The 22,500-nt window shown below is 42.3% G+C and overlaps 1 protein-coding gene across 1 annotated transcript in view; it reads left to right on the top strand.

The window, feature by feature from the left end:
* The window catches only part of LOC137049786 (protein mono-ADP-ribosyltransferase PARP12-like), a 22,065-nt gene extending 671 nt beyond the window's left edge, over positions 1-21,394 (top strand). Inside the window, exons 2-12 of the mRNA XM_067428457.1 lie at positions 2,775-2,910; positions 7,665-8,022; positions 8,188-8,238; positions 8,313-8,439; positions 11,020-11,185; positions 11,262-11,382; positions 12,647-12,743; positions 12,831-12,906; positions 13,386-13,516; positions 17,537-17,688; positions 19,684-21,394. Coding sequence (XP_067284558.1) covers positions 2,775-2,910; positions 7,665-8,022; positions 8,188-8,238; positions 8,313-8,439; positions 11,020-11,185; positions 11,262-11,382; positions 12,647-12,743; positions 12,831-12,906; positions 13,386-13,516; positions 17,537-17,688; positions 19,684-20,396 — 2,128 coding nt within the window. The 3' untranslated portion in view covers positions 20,397-21,394. The remainder of the gene's footprint in view (positions 1-2,774; positions 2,911-7,664; positions 8,023-8,187; positions 8,239-8,312; positions 8,440-11,019; positions 11,186-11,261; positions 11,383-12,646; positions 12,744-12,830; positions 12,907-13,385; positions 13,517-17,536; positions 17,689-19,683) is intronic.
* Positions 21,395-22,500: the final 1,106 nt, after the last annotated feature.

Below are 22,500 nucleotides of genomic sequence, written 5' to 3'. Positions count from 1 at the left end.
CCGAGTGTCTGACTGTCTGTCTGTCTGTCTGTCTGAGTGTCTGTCTGAGTGTCTGCCGAGTGTCTGCCGAGTGTCTGTCTGAGTGTCTGTCCGAGTGTCTGTCCGAGTGTCTGCCGAGTGTCTGTCCGAGTGTCTGTCCGAGTGTCTGTCCGAGTGTCTGTCCGTGTGTCTGTCCGAGTGTCTGTCCGAGTGTCTGTCCGAGTGTCGGTCCGAGTGTCGGTCCGAGTGTCTGTCCGAGTGTCTGTCGAGTGTCTGTCAAGTGTCGGTCCGAGTGTCGGTCCGTGTGTCTGTCTGTCTGAGTGTCTGTCCGAGTGTCTGTCTGTCCGAGTGTCGGTCCGAGTGTCAGTCTGTCTGAGTGTCTGTCCGAGTGTCTGTCCGAGTGTCTGTCCGAGTGTCTATCCGAGTGTCGGTCCGAGTGTCTGTCCGAGTGTCTGTCCGAGTGTCTGTCTGTCTGAGTGTCTGCCGAGTGTCTGCCGAGTGTCTGCCGAGTGTCTGCCGAGTGTCTGTCCGAGTGTCTGCCGAGTGTCTGCCGAGTGTCTGCCGAGTGTCTGTCCGAGTGTCTGTCCGAGTGTCTGTCTGTCTGAGTGTCAGCCGAGTGTCTGTCTGAGTGTCTGTCTGTCTGAGTGTCTGCCGAGTGTCGGTCCGAGTGTCTGTCCGAGTGTCTGTCGAGTGTCTGTCAAGTGTCGGTCCGAGTGTCGGTCCGTGTGTCTGTCTGTCTGAGTGTCTGTCCGAGTGTCTGTCCGAGTGTCTGTCCGAGTGTCGGTCCGAGTGTCTGTCTGTCTGAGTGTCTGTCTGAGTGTCTGTCCGAGTGTCTATCCGAGTGTCTATCCGAGTGTCTGTCCGAGTGTCGGTCCGAGTGTCGGTCCGAGTGTCTGTCCGAGTGTCTGTCCGAGTGTCTGTCTGTCTGAGTGTTTGCCGAGTGTCTGTCTGAGTGTCTGTCTGTCTGAGTGTCTGCCGAGTGTCTGCCGAGTGTCTGTCCGAGTGTCTGTCCGAGTGTCTGCCGAGTGTCTGTCCGAGTGTCTGTCAGAGTGTCTGCCGAGTGTCTGTCTGAGTGTCTGTCTAAGTGTCTATCCGAGTGTCTATCCGAGTGTCTGTCCGAGTGTCTGTCCGAGTGTCTGTCTGAGTGTCTGTCCGAGTGTCTGTCCGAGTGTCGGTCCGAGTGTCGGTCCGAGTGTCTGCCGAGTGTCTGCCGAGTGTCTGTCTGAGTGTCTATCCGAGTGTCTATCCGAGTGTCTATCCGAGTGTCTGTCCGAGTGTCTGTCCGAGTGTCTGTCCGAGTGTCGGTCCGAGTGTCGGTCCGAGTGTCTGTCCGAGTGTCTGTCGAGTGTCTGTCCGAGTGTCTGTCCGAGTGTCTGTCGAGTGTCTGTCCGAGTGTCTGCCGAGTGTCTGTCCGAGTGTCTGTCCGAGTGTCTGTCCGAGTGTCTGCCGAGTGTCTGTCCGAGTGTCTGTCCGAGTGTCTGCCGAGTGTCTGTCGAGTGTCTGTCCGAGTGTCTGTCCGAGTGTCTGTCCGAGTGTCTGCCGAGTGTCTGTCGAGTGTCTGTCCGAGTGTCTGTCCGAGTGTCTGTCGAGTGTCTGTCCGAGTGTCTGTCCGAGTGTCTGTCCGAGTGTCTGTCCGAGTGTCGGTCCGAGTGTCTGTCCGAGTGTCTGTCCGAGTGTCTGTCGAGTGTCTGTCTGAGTGTCTGTCCGAGTGTCTGTCCGAGTGTCTGTCGAGTGTCTGTCCGAGTGTCTGTCGAGTGTCTGTCCGAGTGTCTGTCCGAGTGTCGGTCCGAGTGTCGGTCCGAGTGTCTGTCTGAGTGTCTGTCCGAGTGTCTGTCGAGTGTCTGTCAAGTGTCTGTCCGAGTGTCGGTCCGTGTGTCTGTCTGTCCGAGTGTCTGTCCGAGTGTCTGTCCGAGTGTCTGTCCGACTGTCGGTCCGAGTGTCTGTCTGTCCGAGTGTCTGTCCGAGTGTCTGTCCGAGTGTCTGTCCGAGTGTCTATCCGAGTGTCTGTCCGAGTGTCTGTCCGAGTGTCTGTCCGAGTGTCTGTCCGAGTGTCTGTCGAGTGTCTGTCCGAGTGTCTGTCCGAGTGTCTGTCCGAGTGTCTGTCGAGTGTCTGTCCGAGTGTCTGTACGAGTGTCGGTCCGAGTGTCTGTCTGAGTGTCTGTCTGAGTGTCTGTCTGAGTGTCGGTCCGAGTGTCTGTCCGAGTGTCGGTCCGAGTGTCTGTCCGAGTGTCTGAGTGTCTGTCTGAGTGTCTGTCTGTCCGTGTGTCTGTCCGAGTGTCTGTCCGAGTGTCTGTCGAGTGTCTGAGTGTCTGTCTGAGTGTCTGTCCGAGTGTCTGTCCGAGTGTCTGTCCGAGTGTCTGTCTGTCCAAATGTCTGTCCGAGTGTCTGTCTGTCTGTCCGAGTGTCTGTCCCAGTGTCTGAGTGTCTCTCTGAGTGTCTGTCCGAGTGTCCGAGTGTCTGTCCGTGTCTGAGTGTCTGTCCGTGTCTGAGTGTCTGTCCGAGTGTCCGAGTGTCTGTCTGTCTGTCTGAGTGTCTGAGTGTCTGTCCGTGTCTGAGTGTCTGTCCGAGTGTCCGAGTGTCTGTCTGTCTGTCTGAGTGTCCGAGTGTCTGTCTGTCTGAGTGTCTGTCTGAGTGTCCGAGTGTCTGAGTGTATGTCGAGTGCTTATCTGTCTGTCTGTCTGTCTGATTGACTCTCTTTCTCCCTCTCTCTCTCTCCTCTAATCTCTCTCTCTCTCTCTCTCTCTCTCTCTCTCTCTCTCTCTCTGTATGTTAATTGAATGTGTTTACTCCCACAGACGAGGCTGTCGGTTCAGTCATGATGTGTTGTCTGGTCAGAATGGATTGGTTCTGACGGCTCATGGCCTGAGCACTCTGGACCTAAAGCAGCTGAGCATTCTCCTCCTGCAGAGCGACGGCTCCCTGCTGCCGGCTGTAAGACGCTTCACTTACTCTACAACACTGACAGCCTAATCTATAACAGCCTAATCAATACTGGCTCAAACCTGGCAGCCTAATCAATACTGGCTAAAACCTGGCAGCCTAATCAATACTGGCTATAATCTGGCAGCCTAATCAATACTGGCTATAATCTGGCAGCCTAATCAATACTGGCTCAAATCTGGCAGCCTAATCAATACTGGCTATAATCTGGCAGCCTAATCAATACTGGCTCAATTCTGGCAGCCTAATCAATACTGGCTCAGATCTGGCAGCCTAATCAATACTGGCTCAAACCTGGCAGCCTAATCAATACTGGCTCAGATCTGGCAGCCTAATCAACACTGGCTCAGATCTGGCAGCCTAATCAACACTGGCTCAGATCTGGCAGCCTAATCAACACTGGCTCAGATCTGGCAGCCTAATCAACACTGGCTCAAATCTGGCAGCCTAATCAATACTGGCTATAATCTGGCAGCCTAATCAACACTGGCTCAGATCTGGCAGCCTAATCAATAGTGGCTCAGATCTGGCAGCCTAATCAACACTGGCTCAGATCTGGCAGCCTAATCAACACTGGCTCAGATCTGGCAGCCTAATCAACACTGGCTCAGATCTGGCAGCCTAATCAACACTGGCTCAGATCTGGCAGCCTAATCAACACTGGCTCAGATCTGGGGCCTGTACCATGAAGCCGGTTCAGCTGGCTAGCCAGATTTGTTTAAGCTTAGTTTGTGCCAATCCTGGGTTTTAGGTACCATTAAAGTAGTTTGGCTTTTAGCTGTGTTCATCGCCATAGTAACTTACGCTCCACAGCTAACCTGCTCTGGGGCAGGTTATGTTCTGGATAAGAGATCTCAATCTGAAATTGGACCAATCAGCTGTGAGTAAAGTTACACACCTCTGATGCAATTAAGTCACTCCCCCTGTTTCTACTCCAAATTAAAGGTCACTATATAGCAAATGGTTTTTAAAGACTAAAGCGTCTGGCTTTTAACAATGCTTATTTATAAAACATAATAATTTTAAAGGATTTAGATATAATTTATGTAATTATTATACCTTTAATCAATTACACATTTATCGTTTTAGTTAATCAATCATTAATAGGCACTTTGTTAAAATTAATACATAAGTCATATAAATAACATCACCTGAATAAAGTCATATGAATAAGCTTTAAAATCAATAAATACAACTAGCCTATTAAAAAAAAGAAACTTACTGAGCTTAAATGTTCAATTTTCTCTATATCAACTAAACTAACTTCATAACTTTTACTTGGATTGACGTATACTATTTTTTCTTTAAGTTGTCCTCTTTCATAGACAGCTTTTCTTCTTGCTGTGTATTTTTAATTTTATTTTTAATTCTTAATATTTTTCAATCCTGCAACATTCTGCAGAAGAGAGAAATTAATCCCACTGATTGTCTCACGAGAAGCGAATCTCAGTTCCACAGCGTGTGATTGGCTGTTCACTACTGATGTCACAGCTAAACTCCTGAACTCAGGATCAAAGCCTGAGTTCACAAAGAAAGTTGATGATCAGCATCATGGGACCAACAAAGCCTTAATACAATGGTTTGGTTTTGTCAACTCAAAACTAATCCTTTTACCCTGAGTTTGTTAAACTACCATCATGGTACAGGCCCCTGGCAGCCTAATCAATACTGGCTCAGATCTGGCAGCCTAATCAACACTGGCTCAGATCTGGCAGCCTAATCAACACTGGCTCAGATCTGGCAGCCTAATCAATACTGGCTCAGATCTGGCAGCCTAATCAACACTGGCTCAGATCTGGCAGCCTAATCAACACTGGCTCAGATCTGGCAGCCTAATCAACACTGGCTCAGATCTGGCAGCCTAATCAACACTGGCTCAGATCTGGCAGCCTAATCAACACTGGCTCAGATCTGGCAGCCTAATCAATACTGGCTCAGATCTGGCAGCCTAATCAACACTGGCTCAGATCTGGCAGCCTAATCAATACTGGCTCAGATCTGGCAGCCTAATCAACACTGGCTCAGATCTGGCAGCCTAATCAATACTGGCTCAGATCTGGCAGCCTAATCAACACTGGCTCAGATCTGGCAGCCTAATCAATACTGGCTCAGATCTGGCAGCCTAATCAACACTGGCTCAGATCTGGCAGCCTAATCAATACTGGCTCAGATCTGGCAGCCTAATCAACACTGGCTCAAATCTGGCAGCCTAATCAATACTGGCTCAGATCTGGCAGCCTAATCAATAGTGGCTCAGATCTGGCAGCCTAATCAACACTGGCTCAGATCTGGCAGCCTAATCAATACTGGCTCAGATCTGGCAGCCTAATCAACACTGGCTCAGATCTGGCAGCCTAATCAACACTGGCTCAGATCTGGCAGCCTAATCAACACTGGCTCAGATCTGGCAGCCTAATCAACACTGGCTCAGATCTGGCAGCCTAATCAATACTGGCTCAGATCTGGCAGCCTAATCAACACTGTCTCAGATCTGGCAGCCTAATCAACACTGGCTCAGATCTGGCAGCCTAATCAACACTGTCTCAGATCTGGCAGCCTAATCAACACTGGCTCAGATCTGGCAGCCTAATCAATACTGGCTCAGATCTGGCAGCCTAATCAATACTGGCTCAGATCTGGCAGCCTAATCAACACTGGCTCAGATCTGGCAGCCTAATAAATACTGGCTCAGATCTGGCAGCCTAATCAACACTGGCTCAGATCTGGCAGCCTAATCAACACTGGCTCAGATCTGGCAGCCTAATCAATACTGGCTCAGATCTGGCAGCCTAATCAACACTGGCTCAGATCTGGCAGCCTAATCAATACTGGCTCAGATCTGGCAGCCTAATCAACACTGGCTCAAATCTGGCAGCCTAATCAATACTGGCTCAGATCTGGCAGCCTAATCAATAGTGGCTCAGATCTGGCAGCCTAATCAACACTGGCTCAGATCTGGCAGCCTAATCAATACTGGCTCAGATCTGGCAGCCTAATCAACACTGGCTCAGATCTGGCAGCCTAATCAACACTGGCTCAGATCTGGCAGCCTAATCAACACTGGCTCAGATCTGGCAGCCGAATCAATACTGGCTCAGATCTGCCAGCCTAATCAACACTGGCTCAGATCTGGCAGCCTAATCAATACTGGCTCAGATCTGGCAGCCTAATCAACACTGGCTCAAATCTGGCAGCCTAATCAATACTGGCTCAGATCTGGCAGCCTAATCAATAGTGGCTCAGATCTGGCAGCCTAATCAACACTGGCTCAGATCTGGCAGCCTAATCAACACTGGCTCAGATCTGGCAGCCTAATCAATACTGGCTCAGATCTGGCAGCCTAATCAACACTGGCTCAAATCTGGCAGCCTAATCAATACTGGCTCAGATCTGGCAGCCTAATCAATAGTGGCTCAGATCTGGCAGCCTAATCAATACTGGCTCAAATCTGGCAGCCTAATCAATACTGGCTCAGATCTGGCAGCCTAATCAATAGTGGCTCAGATCTGGCAGCCTAATCAACACTGGCTCAGATCTGGCAGCCTAATCAACACTGGCTCAGATCTGGCAGCCTAATCAACACTGGCTCAGATCTGGCAGCCGAATCAATACTGGCTCAGATCTGCCAGCCTAATCAACACTGGCTCAGATCTGGCAGCCTAATCAATACTGGCTCAGATCTGGCAGCCTAATCAACACTGGCTCAAATCTGGCAGCCTAATCAATACTGGCTCAGATCTGGCAGCCTAATCAATAGTGGCTCAGATCTGGCAGCCTAATCAACACTGGCTCAGATCTGGCAGCCTAATCAATACTGGCTCAGATCTGGCAGCCTAATCAACACTGGCTCAGATCTGGCAGCCTAATCAACACTGGCTCAGATCTGGCAGCCTAATCAATACTGGCTCAGATCTGGCAGCCTAATCAACACTGGCTCAGATCTGGCAGCCTAATCAATACTGGCTCAGATCTGGCAGCCTAATCAACACTGGCTCAGATCTGGCAGCCTAATCAACACTGGCTCAAATCTGGCAGCCTAATCAACACTGGCTCAGATCTGGCAGCCTAATCAATACTGGCTCAGATCTGGCAGCCTAATCAACACTGGCTCAGATCTGGCAGCCTAATCAACACTGGCTCAGATCTGGCAGCCTAATCAATACTGGCTCAGATCTGGCAGCCTAATCAACACTGGCTCAAATCTGGCAGCCTAATCAACACTGGCTCAAATCTGGCAGCCTAATCAATACTGGCTCAGATCTGGCAGCCTAATCAATACTGGCTCAGATCTGGCAGCCTAATCAACACTGGCTCAGATCTGGCAGCCTAATCAACACTGGCTCAGATCTGGCAGCCTAATCAACACTGGCTCAGATCTGGCAGCCTAATCAACACTGGCTCAGATCTGTGTCGGCTTTATGTTAGGTGTGGTTGTTTCCTGAGCTTTATTTCCTTTGATTCTCCTACATGTTCCTTGTTAAATGGATTAAAAAACTCTGCGTGAGCGTGCACTGCAGAATTATGAGATATAAACTTAGAATTCAGAGAAATAAAGTCGGAATTATGATATAAACTTAGAATTGTGAGATACTCTGAATTATTTCTGGCAATTCTGTTTTATATCTCCTTAGAATTATTAAAAGTAAACTCACAATTGTGAGTTATAAAGTTTGAATGGTGAGATTTTTAATCCCTTGGCTTCCATAAGAATCCCGAAGAATCGTGCTTGTTTTGTTTTTTTGTAGGTGTGTCATTCGTATAATAACGGCTCGGGACAGTACGGCCGATGTCCGGACGCCGAGAACTGCAAGAGGCTCCACATCTGCGAGAAATATCTGCGCGGATCCTGCGACTGTCCTCGCGCACACGACTTCTACGAGCCTCATCCTCTGAAGACTCTGCAGGACCGAGGAGTTCCCAACGAACTCATGCCAATCATGAAGGATCTCTACTCAAATATTGAAGTCCTGAGGCGTCGTTTCAAAGACAAGCCCAATACAGGCCCAAACGCTGCGGGCCAGAACCCCAGAAGAGGCCAGAATGCACAGCATCGGAGACCCAGCGGATTTCAAGAGGCTCAGAGGCCTTCACAATCCCAAAAAGGTACCACAGGGCTCCACATTAAAGGGTTAGTTCAGCCAAAAATGAAATGTCTGTCATTAACTCCTCCCCCTAATGTCGTTCCACACCCGTAAGACCTCCGCTCATCTTCACCCTTTAAGAGACTCAGCGAGTATATTGAAGATGTGTGTGTGTTTCTCCTTTTAGAGAAAACCGAGATCTGCATGTATTACATCAAAGGCCACTGCAAGCACGGCGGTAAGAACGGCTTTATTCTGGCTCATATAATGCATAGAGTCGTGTGTGGTGTGAACTGAACTTTTGTTTTCCAGACTCATGTTTTAAGGAGCATTCCAGTTTGCCCTATAAATGGGAAGTTAAGGACGGATTAGAATGGAAAGCTTTTCCTGACAGTGAGGTCATCGAGAAAGAGTACTGTGATCCTGCAAGAATATACAGGTGGGTGATGAAGTGGTTGCTATCCAGTTGCTAAGGGGTTTACAGTGGTTTTAGTGCATTGCTATTAGGGCTGGTCCAGAATATTCAAATATTTGTTCTAGGGCTGTCAAAATTGCTCAAAAATGAAGTTCGAATATTCCCTCTAAAAAACATGAATATTCAAACTATTGGAACATCTGGTTGCGCATTGTGTCAATAACAGACAAATTAATACAAAGAGACATAACTCCTTGTATAGGTTGTCTATTTAAGTTTAAACATATTTGACAACGTATTATTACAAACACAAGTAAATAAACGAATGGCCAAGAGCGCAGACTCTTGTCCCAAATATAGCAGGCTTCATTTAGTGATTAAAACAAATATTATTAATATTAATGTAAGTTTTACAGCATATTGAGCGCTCTGAGCGAGCTGTGAGCGGTGCTAAACATGGAACTTTTCCTTGACATGAAACGGTGAATAATCACACCAGTGTTAGCAGTGCATTTATCCTTTATTCATGCAATATCTCTTCAGTCAGTACAGTAGTCTACACTTTAGTAATGTTTCTGTTTAACGTTAAATCAAATGAGGCATGGTATGCTAACTGTATCTTACATAGCTTGCATATAACTTTATCTCGCGGCTCAACAATTTTACCTCCTACCGACCAAAATCCAAAGTACTTCCAGACATGGCTTTAGATGTTTAGGGTTAAATCTCTTTCTCTGCTGCGGTCGATTTGGGCTCGGCACATTCTGCCATCTTCCCTGCAAGACGCGTCAACTTTCAGCACTCGCAAAGCAGACAGCCACGCCTCTACTACCGCGGATGTTTTTTTCCCACTTCCCCCAAAAAAAAGTTATATTAATTTTCACCTTCGAAATTAGTTTTCGATTTGAATATATATTCGAATTTAGAATATTCGTTGACAGCCCTAATTTGTTTTAGGGCTGAGCAATATATCGAAATGATCGAAATATCGCAAATGTACATATCGCAACGACACGCAATAGCTGAAGGATTTTATTAGGCTACTTCAATTTTGTGAAAAGTGTACGTTTTAGATTGGGCACACAACTGTTACAGATGTGACTTGCTTGATGTTAAAAATAGTTATGAAATGCAATAACATGCGAAACTTGCAGTCTTGCGCTGTCTGACACACACTTCGAAACTCTCTGAAAGTGTGTGATACCTTCAGTTCTGTTTCGTGTCTTGTTACACACTCGAAATGTCAAATACAATACATTTTGATGAGTATTAATATAAACCCAGTCGGTTATGCTTTAAGTGAAGGATATCAGTCGGGGAAAGAAACCGAATCCGTGTCAATAAGATCCGTGCATTCGCTCTTAAAGTGTTAAACAACAGAAAAAGTAGAAGAGAAAATCACTGAAAAATGATTGTAGCTTCATTATGTATCAGTGTATATTTAAGTCATGTGAAGATTACTGTTTTTAGTTCTTATTTTTAATAACAAAGATAAATTAAAATAACAAAAATAATCGCCACAAAATAGTTTAGGAGTCTTTGTTTATGTTCCTGATGTTCAGTTTTAGATTGATATAACTATATATTACCAAGTCAAGCAAAGAGTTTTTGGTATTTAAATGTTGGCATTACATGTTTGTTTTGTTTACATTGATGTTAGAATTATATTGTCAGATTTGTGACATACATTTTTGCTAAAACACTGCTGGTCCCTTTCAGAAGTTGTAGGGACGCTTTGTTTTCCCAGAAAGAATGTAAAACATAAATGGTATCATTCTCGGTTTTTAAATATTTTTTAAAAATATGTCATTGAAATTGACGTATTTTACACACTAATAAAAATATCATATTGCATATCGAATATCGCATTATTTAACAAGGTATTGCATATCAGATTTTTCTTCAGTATCACACAGCCCTACTTTGTTCACACTGCAAAAAATGCTTTTCTTACCTAGTATTTTTGTCTTGTTTCTAGTCTATGTCTTACATTAAGAAACATTTTCTAGACAAGTAAAAGTAATTGTCTTATTTTGGGGTTTGCGTTTTTGCTTAAAATAAGATAAATAATCTGCCAATGGGGTAAGAATAATAATGTTGTTTTCTGTTTGATTCAAGATTATTTTGTTTACCCCATTGGCAGATTATTTATCTTATTTTAAGCAAAAACTCCTAATTTTGAGTATTTTTTCCCCAAAACAAGACAATAATTTTTACTTGTTTCTTAATGTATGAATTTCTAGGTATTTTGACTAGAAACAAGACAAAAATACAAAATAAGAAAAGCCTTTTTTGCAGCGCAGGTTGCTTTATAATTCATAATGAAAAACAAATCTGGAATCTGAGGGTGCAAAAAAATCTAAATATTGAGAAAATCTCCTTTAAAGTTGTCCAAATTAAGTCCTTAGCGATGCATATTACTACTAATAATACATTTATGATATATTTACAGTAGGAAATGTACAAAATATCTTCATGGAACATGATCTTAATATCCTAATGATTTTTTGAATAAAAGAAAAATTGATAATTTTGACCCAAAATTGTTGGCTATTGCCACAGATATGTTGTTGACTTTTTTGACTGTTTTTCTGTCTGTCAAAGCTCTGGAATGAACCCAGTCTGTTTTGATACGATGACCCAAGGTCCTCATATTGTGCGTCGTCTGTCCACGATACCATCAGTGGTCCAGCCCAACTTCATTCTGACCACTGAGTGGCTTTGGTACTGGGAGGACGAGTATGGAAACTGGATCCAGTATGCTACAGCGGTAAGTGACTTTTTACGTAATATAACTGTATTTTTCAGCATTTCACAGCCTTATGATGCTCTGTTGTATTCATCAGGACGGGGGTCATAACTTGTCCTCCATCTCTAGTGCCGAGCTTGAGCAGAAGTATCAGGCCGATAGCAGTGCTGTGGTGGAGTTCACAGCCGGATCACAGACGTACACGCTCAGCTTCCAGGGTAAAAATATCACCTTTACCATTCGGGGTGTTGGGGAAAGTTACTTTTAAAAGTAAAGCGATACAATATTAGATTACTCCCTAAAAACAAAACAAAAAATTGCATACTTAGTTACTATATTAACTATTTTACAACTGTTTTATTAAAAGTTGAAAGTAATGTTTTAATTCAGTTAAAAAACTGTATAAAAATGTATTCAAATTTAAAGTAATATGCATAACTTAAATATTTATGTGTATATTTCAAAGTAATGCATTGCATCAAAAAATGTATCTGATTACGTAACGCACGTTACTTGTAATGCGATACTCGTCACATCGCAGAAGTAATCTGATTACGTAACGCACGTTACTTGTAATGCGTTACTCGTCACGTCACAGAAGTAATCTGATTACTTAACGCACGTTACTTGTAATGCGATACTCGTTACATCGCAGAAGTAATCTGATTACGTAACGCTCGTTACTTGTAATGCGATACTCGTTACATCGCAGAAGTAATCTGATTACGTAACGCTCGTTACTTGTAATGCGATACTCGTTACATCACAGAAGTAATCTGATTACGTAACGCACGTTACTTGTAATGCGATACTCGTCACATCGCAGAAGTAATCTGATTACGTAACGCACGTTACTTGTAATGCGATACTCGTTACATCACAGAAGTAATCTGATTACGTAACGCACGTTACTTGTAATGCGATACTCGTTACATCGCAGAAGTAATCTGATTACGTAACGCACGTTACTTGTAATGCGATACTCGTCACATCACAGAAGTAATCTGATTACGTAACGCTCGTTACTTGTAATGCGATACTCGTTACATCGCAAAAGTAATCTGATTACTTAACGCACGTTACTTGTAATGCGATACTCGTTACATCGCAGAAGTAATCTGATTACGTAACGCTCGTTACTTGTAATGCGTTACTCGTCACATCACAGAAGTAATCTGATTACGTAACGCTCGTTACTTGTAATGCGATACTCGTTACATCACAGAAGTAATCTGATTACGTAACGCACGTTACTTGTAATGCGTTACTCGTCACATCACAGAAGTAATCTGATTACGTAACGCTCGTTACTTGTAATGCGATACTCGTTACATCACAGAAGTAATCTGATTACGTAACGCACGTTACTTGTAATGCGTTACTCGTCACATCACAGAAGTAATCTGATTACGTAACGCTCGTTACTTGTAATGCGATACTCGTCACATCACAGAAGTAATTTTGAATAATCTTGCTCTTCAGATATGATCCAGGAAAACAAACGCTACACAACCAAAAAAGTCATCAAACGTCGTCCCAAATTTGTGTCCGCAGCTGATGTACGAACAATCAAGACTACGTAAGAAAATGCTCCTGCACTCAGACTCATTCTCTCTCAAACTTTCTGAAATGTGTATGACCGAACACTCTTCCCATCTGTTCTCAGTAAAAGGACACCCAACAATTTCAAGGCTCTGCCGGAACACTGGGATAAAGCTCTGACTCCTGAAACCGGATACAAGGTGAACAGAGATTTTAGGATTCCTTCACAATGTCAACACTGCAAAAAATGCTTTTCTTACTTAGTATTTTTGTCTTGTTTCTAGTCTAAATATCTAAACATTCTTACATTAAGAAACATTTACTAGACAAGCAAAAGTAATTGTCTTGTTTTGGGGAAAATAACTCAAAATGAAGAGCGTTTTTGCTTAAAATAAGATCAATAATCTGCCAATGGGGTGAGAAAAATAATCTTGTTTTCTGTTTGAATTAAGATTATTTTTCTCACCCCATTGGCAGATTATTGATCTTATTTTAAGCAAAAACTCTCTTCATTTAGAGTTATTTTCAACAAAACAAGACAATTACTTTAGCTTGTCTAGTAAATACTTCTTGTTTAAGATTTTTGATAAGTTTGGACTAGAAACAAGACAAAAATACTAATTAGAAGAGCATTTTCTTACGAATGATTTGCATGACGTTGATGTTGTTTTTTGCACAGAGTGTGTCGCTGCAGAGCACGACAGGGGAATATATCAGAATTAAAGAGCTGTTCAATCACACCATGAGAGGCTTCAACATTTTGAAGATTGACAGAATCCAGAACAAAACATTATGGGAAGTGTTTCAGTGGTAAGTCCTCAAGGGATGAACCTCCATTCTAAACACTGCAAAAAATGCTTTTCTTACTCAGTATTTTTGTCTTGTTTCTAGTCCAAACATTTACAAATTCTTAAAACAAGAAGCATTTACTAGACAAGCAAAAGTAATTGTCTTGTTTTGGGGAAAATAACTCAAAATGAAGATTATTGGCAGATTATTTATCTTATTTAAGCAAAAACTCTTAATTTTGAGTTATTTGTTCCCAAAACAAGACAATTATTTTTATTTGTCTAGTAAATGTTTCTTAATGTAAGAATTTGTAGATATTTTGACTAGAAACAAGACAAAAATATTAAGTAAGAAGAGCATTTTTTGCAGTGAAGCCTCATTCTATTATTGGATGAGTTTAACATGGGGAGATGGGGGTAAAGTAATTATTACCAGAGGTTCTCTGTGACTTTAGTCCCGTCCGAATGTGCCATCTCAGTAATCATCATGGACAATGGGCCTCATTCATGAAACTTTCGTAAATATATGAGCAAATTCTGAGTAATTTGCGCGTAAAATGGACCTTCACGAAAACTCTCCTCCAGATTCAGAAACGCTTTGTATACCACAGATTCGTTAGTTAAACGTGTGTATGTTAGTGAATTCCAAACATGCGTAAATAGGATGCGTGTACACGCTTATTCATAATTAGCATAATCCCCGCCCATGAATTACAACTGCAAATGACATGGCCAGGAATGCTGTGGACTCTTCTGGACTTCTTTCTCAGGTTTGGCTCCAGGATTTTGCATAAATGTTGAAGAGACTAATTGGCCATATGACTAGCAATAAATATTAAATTATCGTGTGTCCACCAAAGCATGTTTTAGCCAGCTAAACACCTGGTGCTCTTCTGAAAACGGCCAGCTGGTGGCGCTTGAGAGCGCTTTGCAAGGGCAGCGTTTTTCCCATAGACAGTAAAAGAAATGGACAGAGCTATCCCATTGACTTCTACGGCGTTAAATGATGTCAGTAAAGGAGCACTCACTTCCTGATGGCTGAGCGAACTGCGCCGGCTCAGACTGAGCTTGAGGACGTAGATGTGACGTGAGCCTCCTGTCTGACAGCTGTAGGTCTTCTAGTAGATGTGGAAAGGGAAAGCTGAATCACGTTGTTTAAATATTTTCTCCCGTTGCTTTTGGCTCACTATGGGCTTCTCCCCATTCTTCTTCCTTGACTTTATCAGACTTTATGTCTCCACGTCCTCCCGACTGCCTCATAGACAGCTAAAGATTGCCTGCGAGCGTCTCCTCAGGTCTATACGGTAATTTCTCAACTGTGCGACAGAGTCGCGTTGGTTATGACGCAATCGTTAGCCTATTTTTACAAAAACAGCTTCTGCGGGGCGATAGTGCAAGATACAAGGTAACGGAGCCTTTTATACATTGTCGTGTTTCTTTAGAAATAAACAATGGACAAATGGAGTCTTTAAACGTCTCAGATGTAAAGTTATTCACTGTCAAAGTGACTCAAAAATGAATGGGAGTCAATGGGATGCTAACAGCAGGTGATGGCTTGGTTAGCAATGGCCGCCCCTATGGGTGGAACGCTTTCCGAGCGCTAGATTACCCCCTTGGTTTTTCCAGCTGAGATACTTTGATACAGAATATCCATGGCAGTAAAGTGTTATTACTAGTATCTCATGCAGTAAAAAGCAGTATTAACTTCTCTATTATTGTTGTTCGGTTCGTGTACAAGTGGGATGATTGGTCGGTGTAGTTTTTGTCCCGCCCCTCCTCCACTGTGATTGGACGGCCTGGTAAAAAATAACAGTGACGAGCGCTGTCTATTGCCCAACGTTAAACAGCACAAACAAAACAAAACAAAAAAGACGGGGTAAATCAACTCCTGAAATATTATTATGGTAGCCCTGCCCTATACTGCATCAAAATGCAGTGTCATCAGTTTGCCTAAATTAGAAGAACACAGAACGTTCAAATGTTTTACGCACCATTTACTCGTGGTAGGGAGCTGGTGTACATTTCTTTCGTACCAACTAACATTTTGAAAATACGAACATTTTCGTGAATCTGAAAATTTACGTCAGAGGGGCTTTACGAACGATTTACACACACATTCGTTCTGCTCGTGTTTCATGAATGAGGCCCATTGTCAGTAAAGATTACGGAGACTTTTACCTTCCGTAAAAAGGTCTGGAAAAATGACCTCGGGTAATACTAATCACGTTCACTGAAAAAAATGCTCTTCTTATTTAGTATTTTTGTCTTGTTTCCAGTCTAAATATCTAACAATTTAAAATCAAAATGAGTTTTTGCTTAAAACGGGCAAAATGATCGCCAATGGGGTGAGAAAAATAATCTTATTTCTGATTGGGACGAAAACAAGAAACACGATTTCAATCAGAAATAAGATTATTTTTCTCACCCCATTGGCGATCATTTTGCCTGTTTTAAGCAAAAACTCATTTTGATTTTATTTTCAACAAAACAAGAAAAAATATCTTATGTTGTTTTACTGATCTAGTTTTTGGCACGTTTTGCAAGCATGGAAGCTTGAAGAAGCATTCGGTGGAGGGACAACTCTGAGTCAAACCTCCAGTATTTTCCGCATTTCTTTTAAAGCATAAAAAGAAGACCGAAAGCACTTATTAGAGGTACAACACTTCTTTTAGCTCTAGAAAGTGTCTTTTACCAACACAATCTAATCAGAATCGTTAGACTGGACCTAACTGTTTTATAACAGTTTATATATATTTATCACACTGGCTCACGTGATAACAGAAGCAACGTCATACACATACATAACGATTACAGTAAAGCCCGTAGTTACTGTTAGGGGTTAACAGCTTATGACCCAGGACCAGTAGTGAAGAAATGAAGACAGAGTCAGGACTGCAATTAATTAAAAGAAAAATTTACTTAGAATAGTTTGCAGTTTCAAAAGCAGAAGCCAGCTTCAAGTCTCACAAGGAGTTCGTAGGCCGCGCTCCCTCTCTCACCGTCTCGTTGCCTCGCCCTATCGTACATACAACTGTCCCAACAGTTATACCGTTTTCAAGGTCTTATCCACGTCATTACTGCAATGTGGATGCTTCTGATTGGCTCAGAGACAATGCACAGTCATGGTAAATTTTCTACTCGAGTCAGTTAATCTGATGCACGTTTCCACTGACGTGTCACTTGTTGATGCTTTCACCCCGGAATCAGGCCCGTAGTGACCTTCCAGATCTGGAGCAGGCGCCAGCTTGCCCAGAACAACAAGTCCACCCATCTCTTAGGGTGCCCATTGAACACCATTCTGATCTGTAGCACAGAATATTGCGCACATACACAGATACACAGTCTCTCCAAGGTTGGAGCTGATTAAGCTCCAGTTCTAACCAGTTCTTACCAAAACATACTGATAACATGTGCTTTCCTTTAGTGAGAGGAACACACAATAGTACAGGCAATATTCATCTTGAGTCTTTAGTGTTTCAGTAAAAGGAAATATAAAAGGAATAAAATATAATAAATTAAATGAAAGACAAATCCATATTTCATCTCTGGAAGCCGGGCTAAGTGAGCAAACGCTGTTACTGCACTCCTGACATGTTAGGGGTGTGTGATACCTCAAATCCAAACAGTGTACAGTGTTTAGTGACACATCACACATCTCTAGGCCAGACCCTCAGTCACTCCTCAGAGACCAAATACACACTTTAGAAAACAAGAAACAAAGCAAAATCATAACTGGAAAGAATCATTATAATAATATAGGTAATATATGAAGATAAATATTAATTAAGGTTTTGATTATGAAGTTATTTAGGATATAAATATATACAGGTATATTGAAGTGGCAGTGGATTTCAGAATCCCCCCTTCATTACTCCTCACACTTCTGCTAGTTGTACTGAGATGTCTTATCCTGTGCGAATTGGCCATTAATATTACAGACGTCCTGAGGTAAAATTCCCCCACCTCCCCATGTTAAACTAATCCTGTCCGAATAGGGCTTAAGATGAATTAAAGCAAGTCTGACGGTTTGCGCCCCTTTCAGGCAGAAGGACTGTATGAAAAAGAGCAACGGAGGCAGAGAAGTGGCCGAAAAGCAGCTCTTCCATGGCACTGACTGCAAGTATGTAGATGCCATCTGCAAGAACAACTTCGACTGGAGGATCTGTGGGACTCATGGCACAGCCTATGGAAAAGGTGAAGTCCAGATAATAAACAAGAATACAAAAATTATGTCATAATGTACACACCCTGAGAACATTCTCTATAGCTGAGTAATTTATATAAAAATTAGCATTTTTGAATATCCATCATCTCTTTTTACAGGTAGTTATTTCGCCAGGGATGCGAAATATTCGCAGAGCTACACCAAAGATTCAGGCACTCGTTACATCACAGAAGTTATCTGATTACGTAACGCACGTTACTTGTAATGCGATACTCGTTACATCACAGAAGTTATCTGATTATGTAACGCACATTACTTGTAATGCGTTACTCGTCACATCACAGAAGTAATCTGATTACGTAACGCTCGTTACTTGTAATGCGTTACTCGTTACATCACAGAAGTAATCTGATTACGTAACGCACGTTACTTGTAATGCGTTACTCGTCACATCACAGAAGTAATCTGATTACGTAACGCACGTTACTTGTAATGCGTTACTCGTTACATCACAGAAGTAATCTGATTACGTAACGCTCGTTACTTGTAATGCGTTACTCGTCACGTCACAGAAGTAATCTGATTACGTAACGCTCGTTACTTGTAATGCGATACTGGTCACATCACAGAAGTAATCTGATTACGTAACGCTCGTTACTTGTAATGCGATACTCGTCACATCACAGAAGTAATCTGATTACGTAACGCACGTTACTTGTAATGCGTTACTCGTCACATCACAGAAGTAATCTGATTACGTAACGCACGTTACTTGTAATGCGTTACTCGTCACATCACAGAAGTAATCTGATTACGTAACGCTCTTTACTTGTAATGCGTTACTCGTCACATCACAGAAGTAATCTGATTACGTAACACACGTTACTTGTAATGCGATACTCGTCACATCACAGAAGTAATCTGATTACTAAACGCACGTTACTTGTAATGCGATACTCGTCACATCACAGAAGTAATCTGATTACGTAACACACGTTACTTGTAATGCGTTACTCGTTACATCACAGAAGTAATCTGATTACGTAACGCACGTTACTTGTAATGCGTTACTCGTTACATCACAGAAGTAATCTGATTACGTAACGCACGTTACTTGTAATGCGTTACTCGTCACATCACAGAAGTAATCTGATTACGTAACGCTCGTTACTTGAAATGCGTTACTCGTCACATCACAGATGTAATCTGATTACGTAACGCTCGTTACTTGTAATGCGTTACTCGTCACATCACAGAAGTAATCTGATTACGTAACGCTCGTTACTTGTAATGCGTTACTCGTCACATCACAGAAGTAATCTGATTACGTAACGCTTGTTACTTGTAATGCGTTACTCGTCACATCACAGAAGTAATCTGATTACGTAACGCACGTTACTTGTAATGCGATACTCGTCACATCACAGAAGTAATCTGATTACGTAACGCTCTTTACTTGTAATGCGATACTCGTCACATCATCGAAGTAATCTGATTACGTAACGCTCGTTACTTGTAATGCGTTACTCGTCACATCACAGAAGTAATCTGATTACGTAACGCTCGTTACTTGTAATGCGTTACTCGTCACGTCACAGAAGTAATCTGATTACGTAACGCTCGTTACTTGTAATGCGTTACTCGTCACATCACAGAAGTAATCTGATTACGTAACGCTCGTTACTTGTAATGCGTTACTCGTCACATCACAGAAGTAATCTGATTACGTAACGCTCGTTACTTGTAATGCGTTACTCGTCACGTCACAGAAGTAATCTGATTACGTAACGCTCGTTACTTGTAATGCGTTACTCGTCACGTCACAGAAGTAATCTGATTACGTAACGCTCGTTACTTGTAATGCGTTACTTGTCACATCACAGAAGTAATCTGATTACGTAATGCACGTTACTTGTAATGCGTTACTCGTTACATCACAGAAGTAATCTGATTATGTTAGCTGGGTAATTAATGACAGAATTTGCATTTTTGGGTCGTTGAATATCCATCATCTCTTTTTGCAGGTAGTTATTTCGCCAGGGATGCGAAATACTCGCACAGCTACACCAAAGATTCAGGCACTCGTTCCATGTTCGTTTGTCGGATTCTGGTTGGCCACTACACCAAAGGTGCTTCCGACTACCTGCGGCCTCCGTCCAAAGATGGAGGAGACACCATCTTCTACGACAGCTGTGTGAATGACATCTACGATCCATCCATATTTGTTGTGTTTGAAAAGCACCAGATATACCCCGAGTATCTAATCGAGTACAAAGACTCGAGCGAATATGAGCCACAGATCCGTCCTGCGGTCACGAAACCTACGGTTAGGAGACCTGTAGCTGTTTCTTCATACAGCAGCACAAACGCCACGTCATACACCTCCTTTATAAACGCCTCCTTAGCTCCATCTTCCTCAGTTGCCTCCTCCTCTTCCTCCTTTTCGTATGCTTCTCCTTCACGATCCTCTTCTTCAGCTCAATCTTCCTCAGTGGCCTCGTCCTCCTTTTCTTATGCTTCTCCGTCACAATCCTCTTCCTCAGCTCCATTTTCCTCAGTGGCCTCCTCTTCTTCCTCCTTCTCTTATGCTTCTCCTGCACGATCCTCTTCCTTAGCTCAATCTTCCTCAGTCGCCTCTTCCTCCTCTTCCTCCTTTTCTTATGCTTCTCCTTCACGATCCTCTTCCTCAACTTCAGTTTCTTCAAAATCTACAAAGTCAGAATGCATTATTTGCTGAGATTGCTGATCCCCTGCTTTAGAGGACGCCAGAAAACTTTTAAAGGGTTAGTTGACCCAAAAATGAAATGTGTCATTAACTCCTCTCCCTAATGTCGCTCCACACCCGTAAGACCTCCGTTCATCTTCACACACAGTTTGAGATTTTATATTTAGTCCGAGAGCGTATGCAAGTGTATGCACACTATACTGTCCATGTCCAGAAAGGGAATAAAAACATCATCACAGTAGTCCATATGAGACATCAGTGGGTTAATTAGAGTCTCTTGAAGCATCCAAAATACATTTGGGTCCAAAAATAACAAAAACTACGACTTTATTCAGCATTGGCTTCTCTTCTGGGTTTGTGTTCAATCCTCAAATAAAGATTCAAACGGTTATGAGTCAGCGAATCGATTCATGATTCGGATCGGCAATTTCACGTAATTTCGTCATTTTTGGTTGAACTAACTTGTTAGTTTTTCCTGTAGTTTTTCCATTAACTAGGATAATCCAGTTATTGTCCTTTCATTCTGTCATTTATTTACAACAAATAAAAAAAACAAAAGGAGCTATAAAATATAAATTAATTGAACTCTTTATTAAAAATAGCTCCTACATTCATATTGAGGTTCATCCGAGTGTAGTGAATTATTTTAAAACATCAAATGTTTGGTTTGATTCTGTGCATCTGTTGTTGATTGGATGTTGGCCGTGGCTCTTGTAAGTGTATGCAGATTATCTTGCAAGGGGGCGGGGTTTAAGAACACTGAACGATCGGAGAATCCTGCAAGTCACCGGAGAGAAAAAAGGAAGACATAATCAAATATCACATAATCAAAATAAAATCAACATATTCATGGAAATATTATTCACAATAAACATGCATTAAGAAAACAATGAGTGAATTTTATGTCTTTAATGGAAATCTATACTTTGTCTTGATACTTGGATCTTTGTAATAATCTCAATATTTGAGATAATTGTCACAATAAAGCTTTCCACAACTGTACAGAACTTTAAAGTGTTTTTCCCCCCCGCACATTACATTTTCCTCATAATCCTTATATATATATACCACAAAACCAGTCATGAGGGTCAATTCTTTGAAATCGAGATTTATATATCAAATCTGAGGGTGCAAAAAAAGCTAAATATTGAGAAAATCTCCTTTAAAGTTGTCCAGATGAAGTCCTTAGCAATGCATATTACTACTAATAATACATTTACGATATGATTTACGGTTGTACATTTACAAAATATCTTCCTGGAACATGATCTTAATATCCTAAGGATTTTTGGCATAAAATAAAAATCGATAATTTTGACCCATACAATGTATTGTTGGCTATCGCCACAGATATACCCGTGGGACGCACAACTCAAAGGGGTGATGAATTGAGAAATCAACTTTCTCTTGAGCCTTTGATATATAAAAGGTCATCGTGATATAATAATATCCTGTAAGTTTCAGAGCTGAAAACTTCCTTGTTAGTCATAGAAAACTTATTTAGACACCAGGCCCAGAAAACAAGGCTCTCAGATCAATGATGTATTAGAAGAGGAAACTCCGCCTCCACAGATAAATGTGTACGCCTGCTTCTGTAGCCCCGCCCACCGACTCGTGCAGCTAAATGAGGAATAAACAAAGATAGCGAGATAATCGTCTGTAAACAAGTCTCAGGTCGAGCTGGATTTGCAGACATATTGAGATTAAAACCCAATGCTGTGCTTCTATATCAGATCCGACAGGAATGGTGCAACACACTTACGTGAGTAAAACATGTTTTTATATGTGATAGTATTGCATTGTTACAGATGGTATTGATTATGTGTGTCTAACAGAACATACCTCAGCACGCTGTCACAGGCTGGAGAATCCTTTATTTGTTGGTTCAGATCGGACATGTTTATGGGCAAGAGCTCACAAAGCCCAACGTCCCACTGTGTGTTTTCCAGACGGGCTACCAAAACGAAGCCCGTCAGCAGGCGGTAAATCTTAAATAGTGAAATAATATTCATTTCTTGATCTGCGCTGTTCACTCTCTTAACTTGATGTTTGAAGAGCGCGCCTGTGTGTGTGTGTGTGTGCGGTTCACCCTTATCCACCGATCGGAGTGTATGAG

The sequence above is a fragment of the Pseudorasbora parva genome, chromosome 20, assembly GCF_024679245.1.
Source record: "Pseudorasbora parva isolate DD20220531a chromosome 20, ASM2467924v1, whole genome shotgun sequence".
NCBI lineage: Eukaryota > Metazoa > Chordata > Actinopteri > Cypriniformes > Gobionidae > Pseudorasbora > Pseudorasbora parva.
Note: the sequence above shows the minus strand (reverse complement) of the source record. Positions and strands in the feature narration are given on the sequence as shown.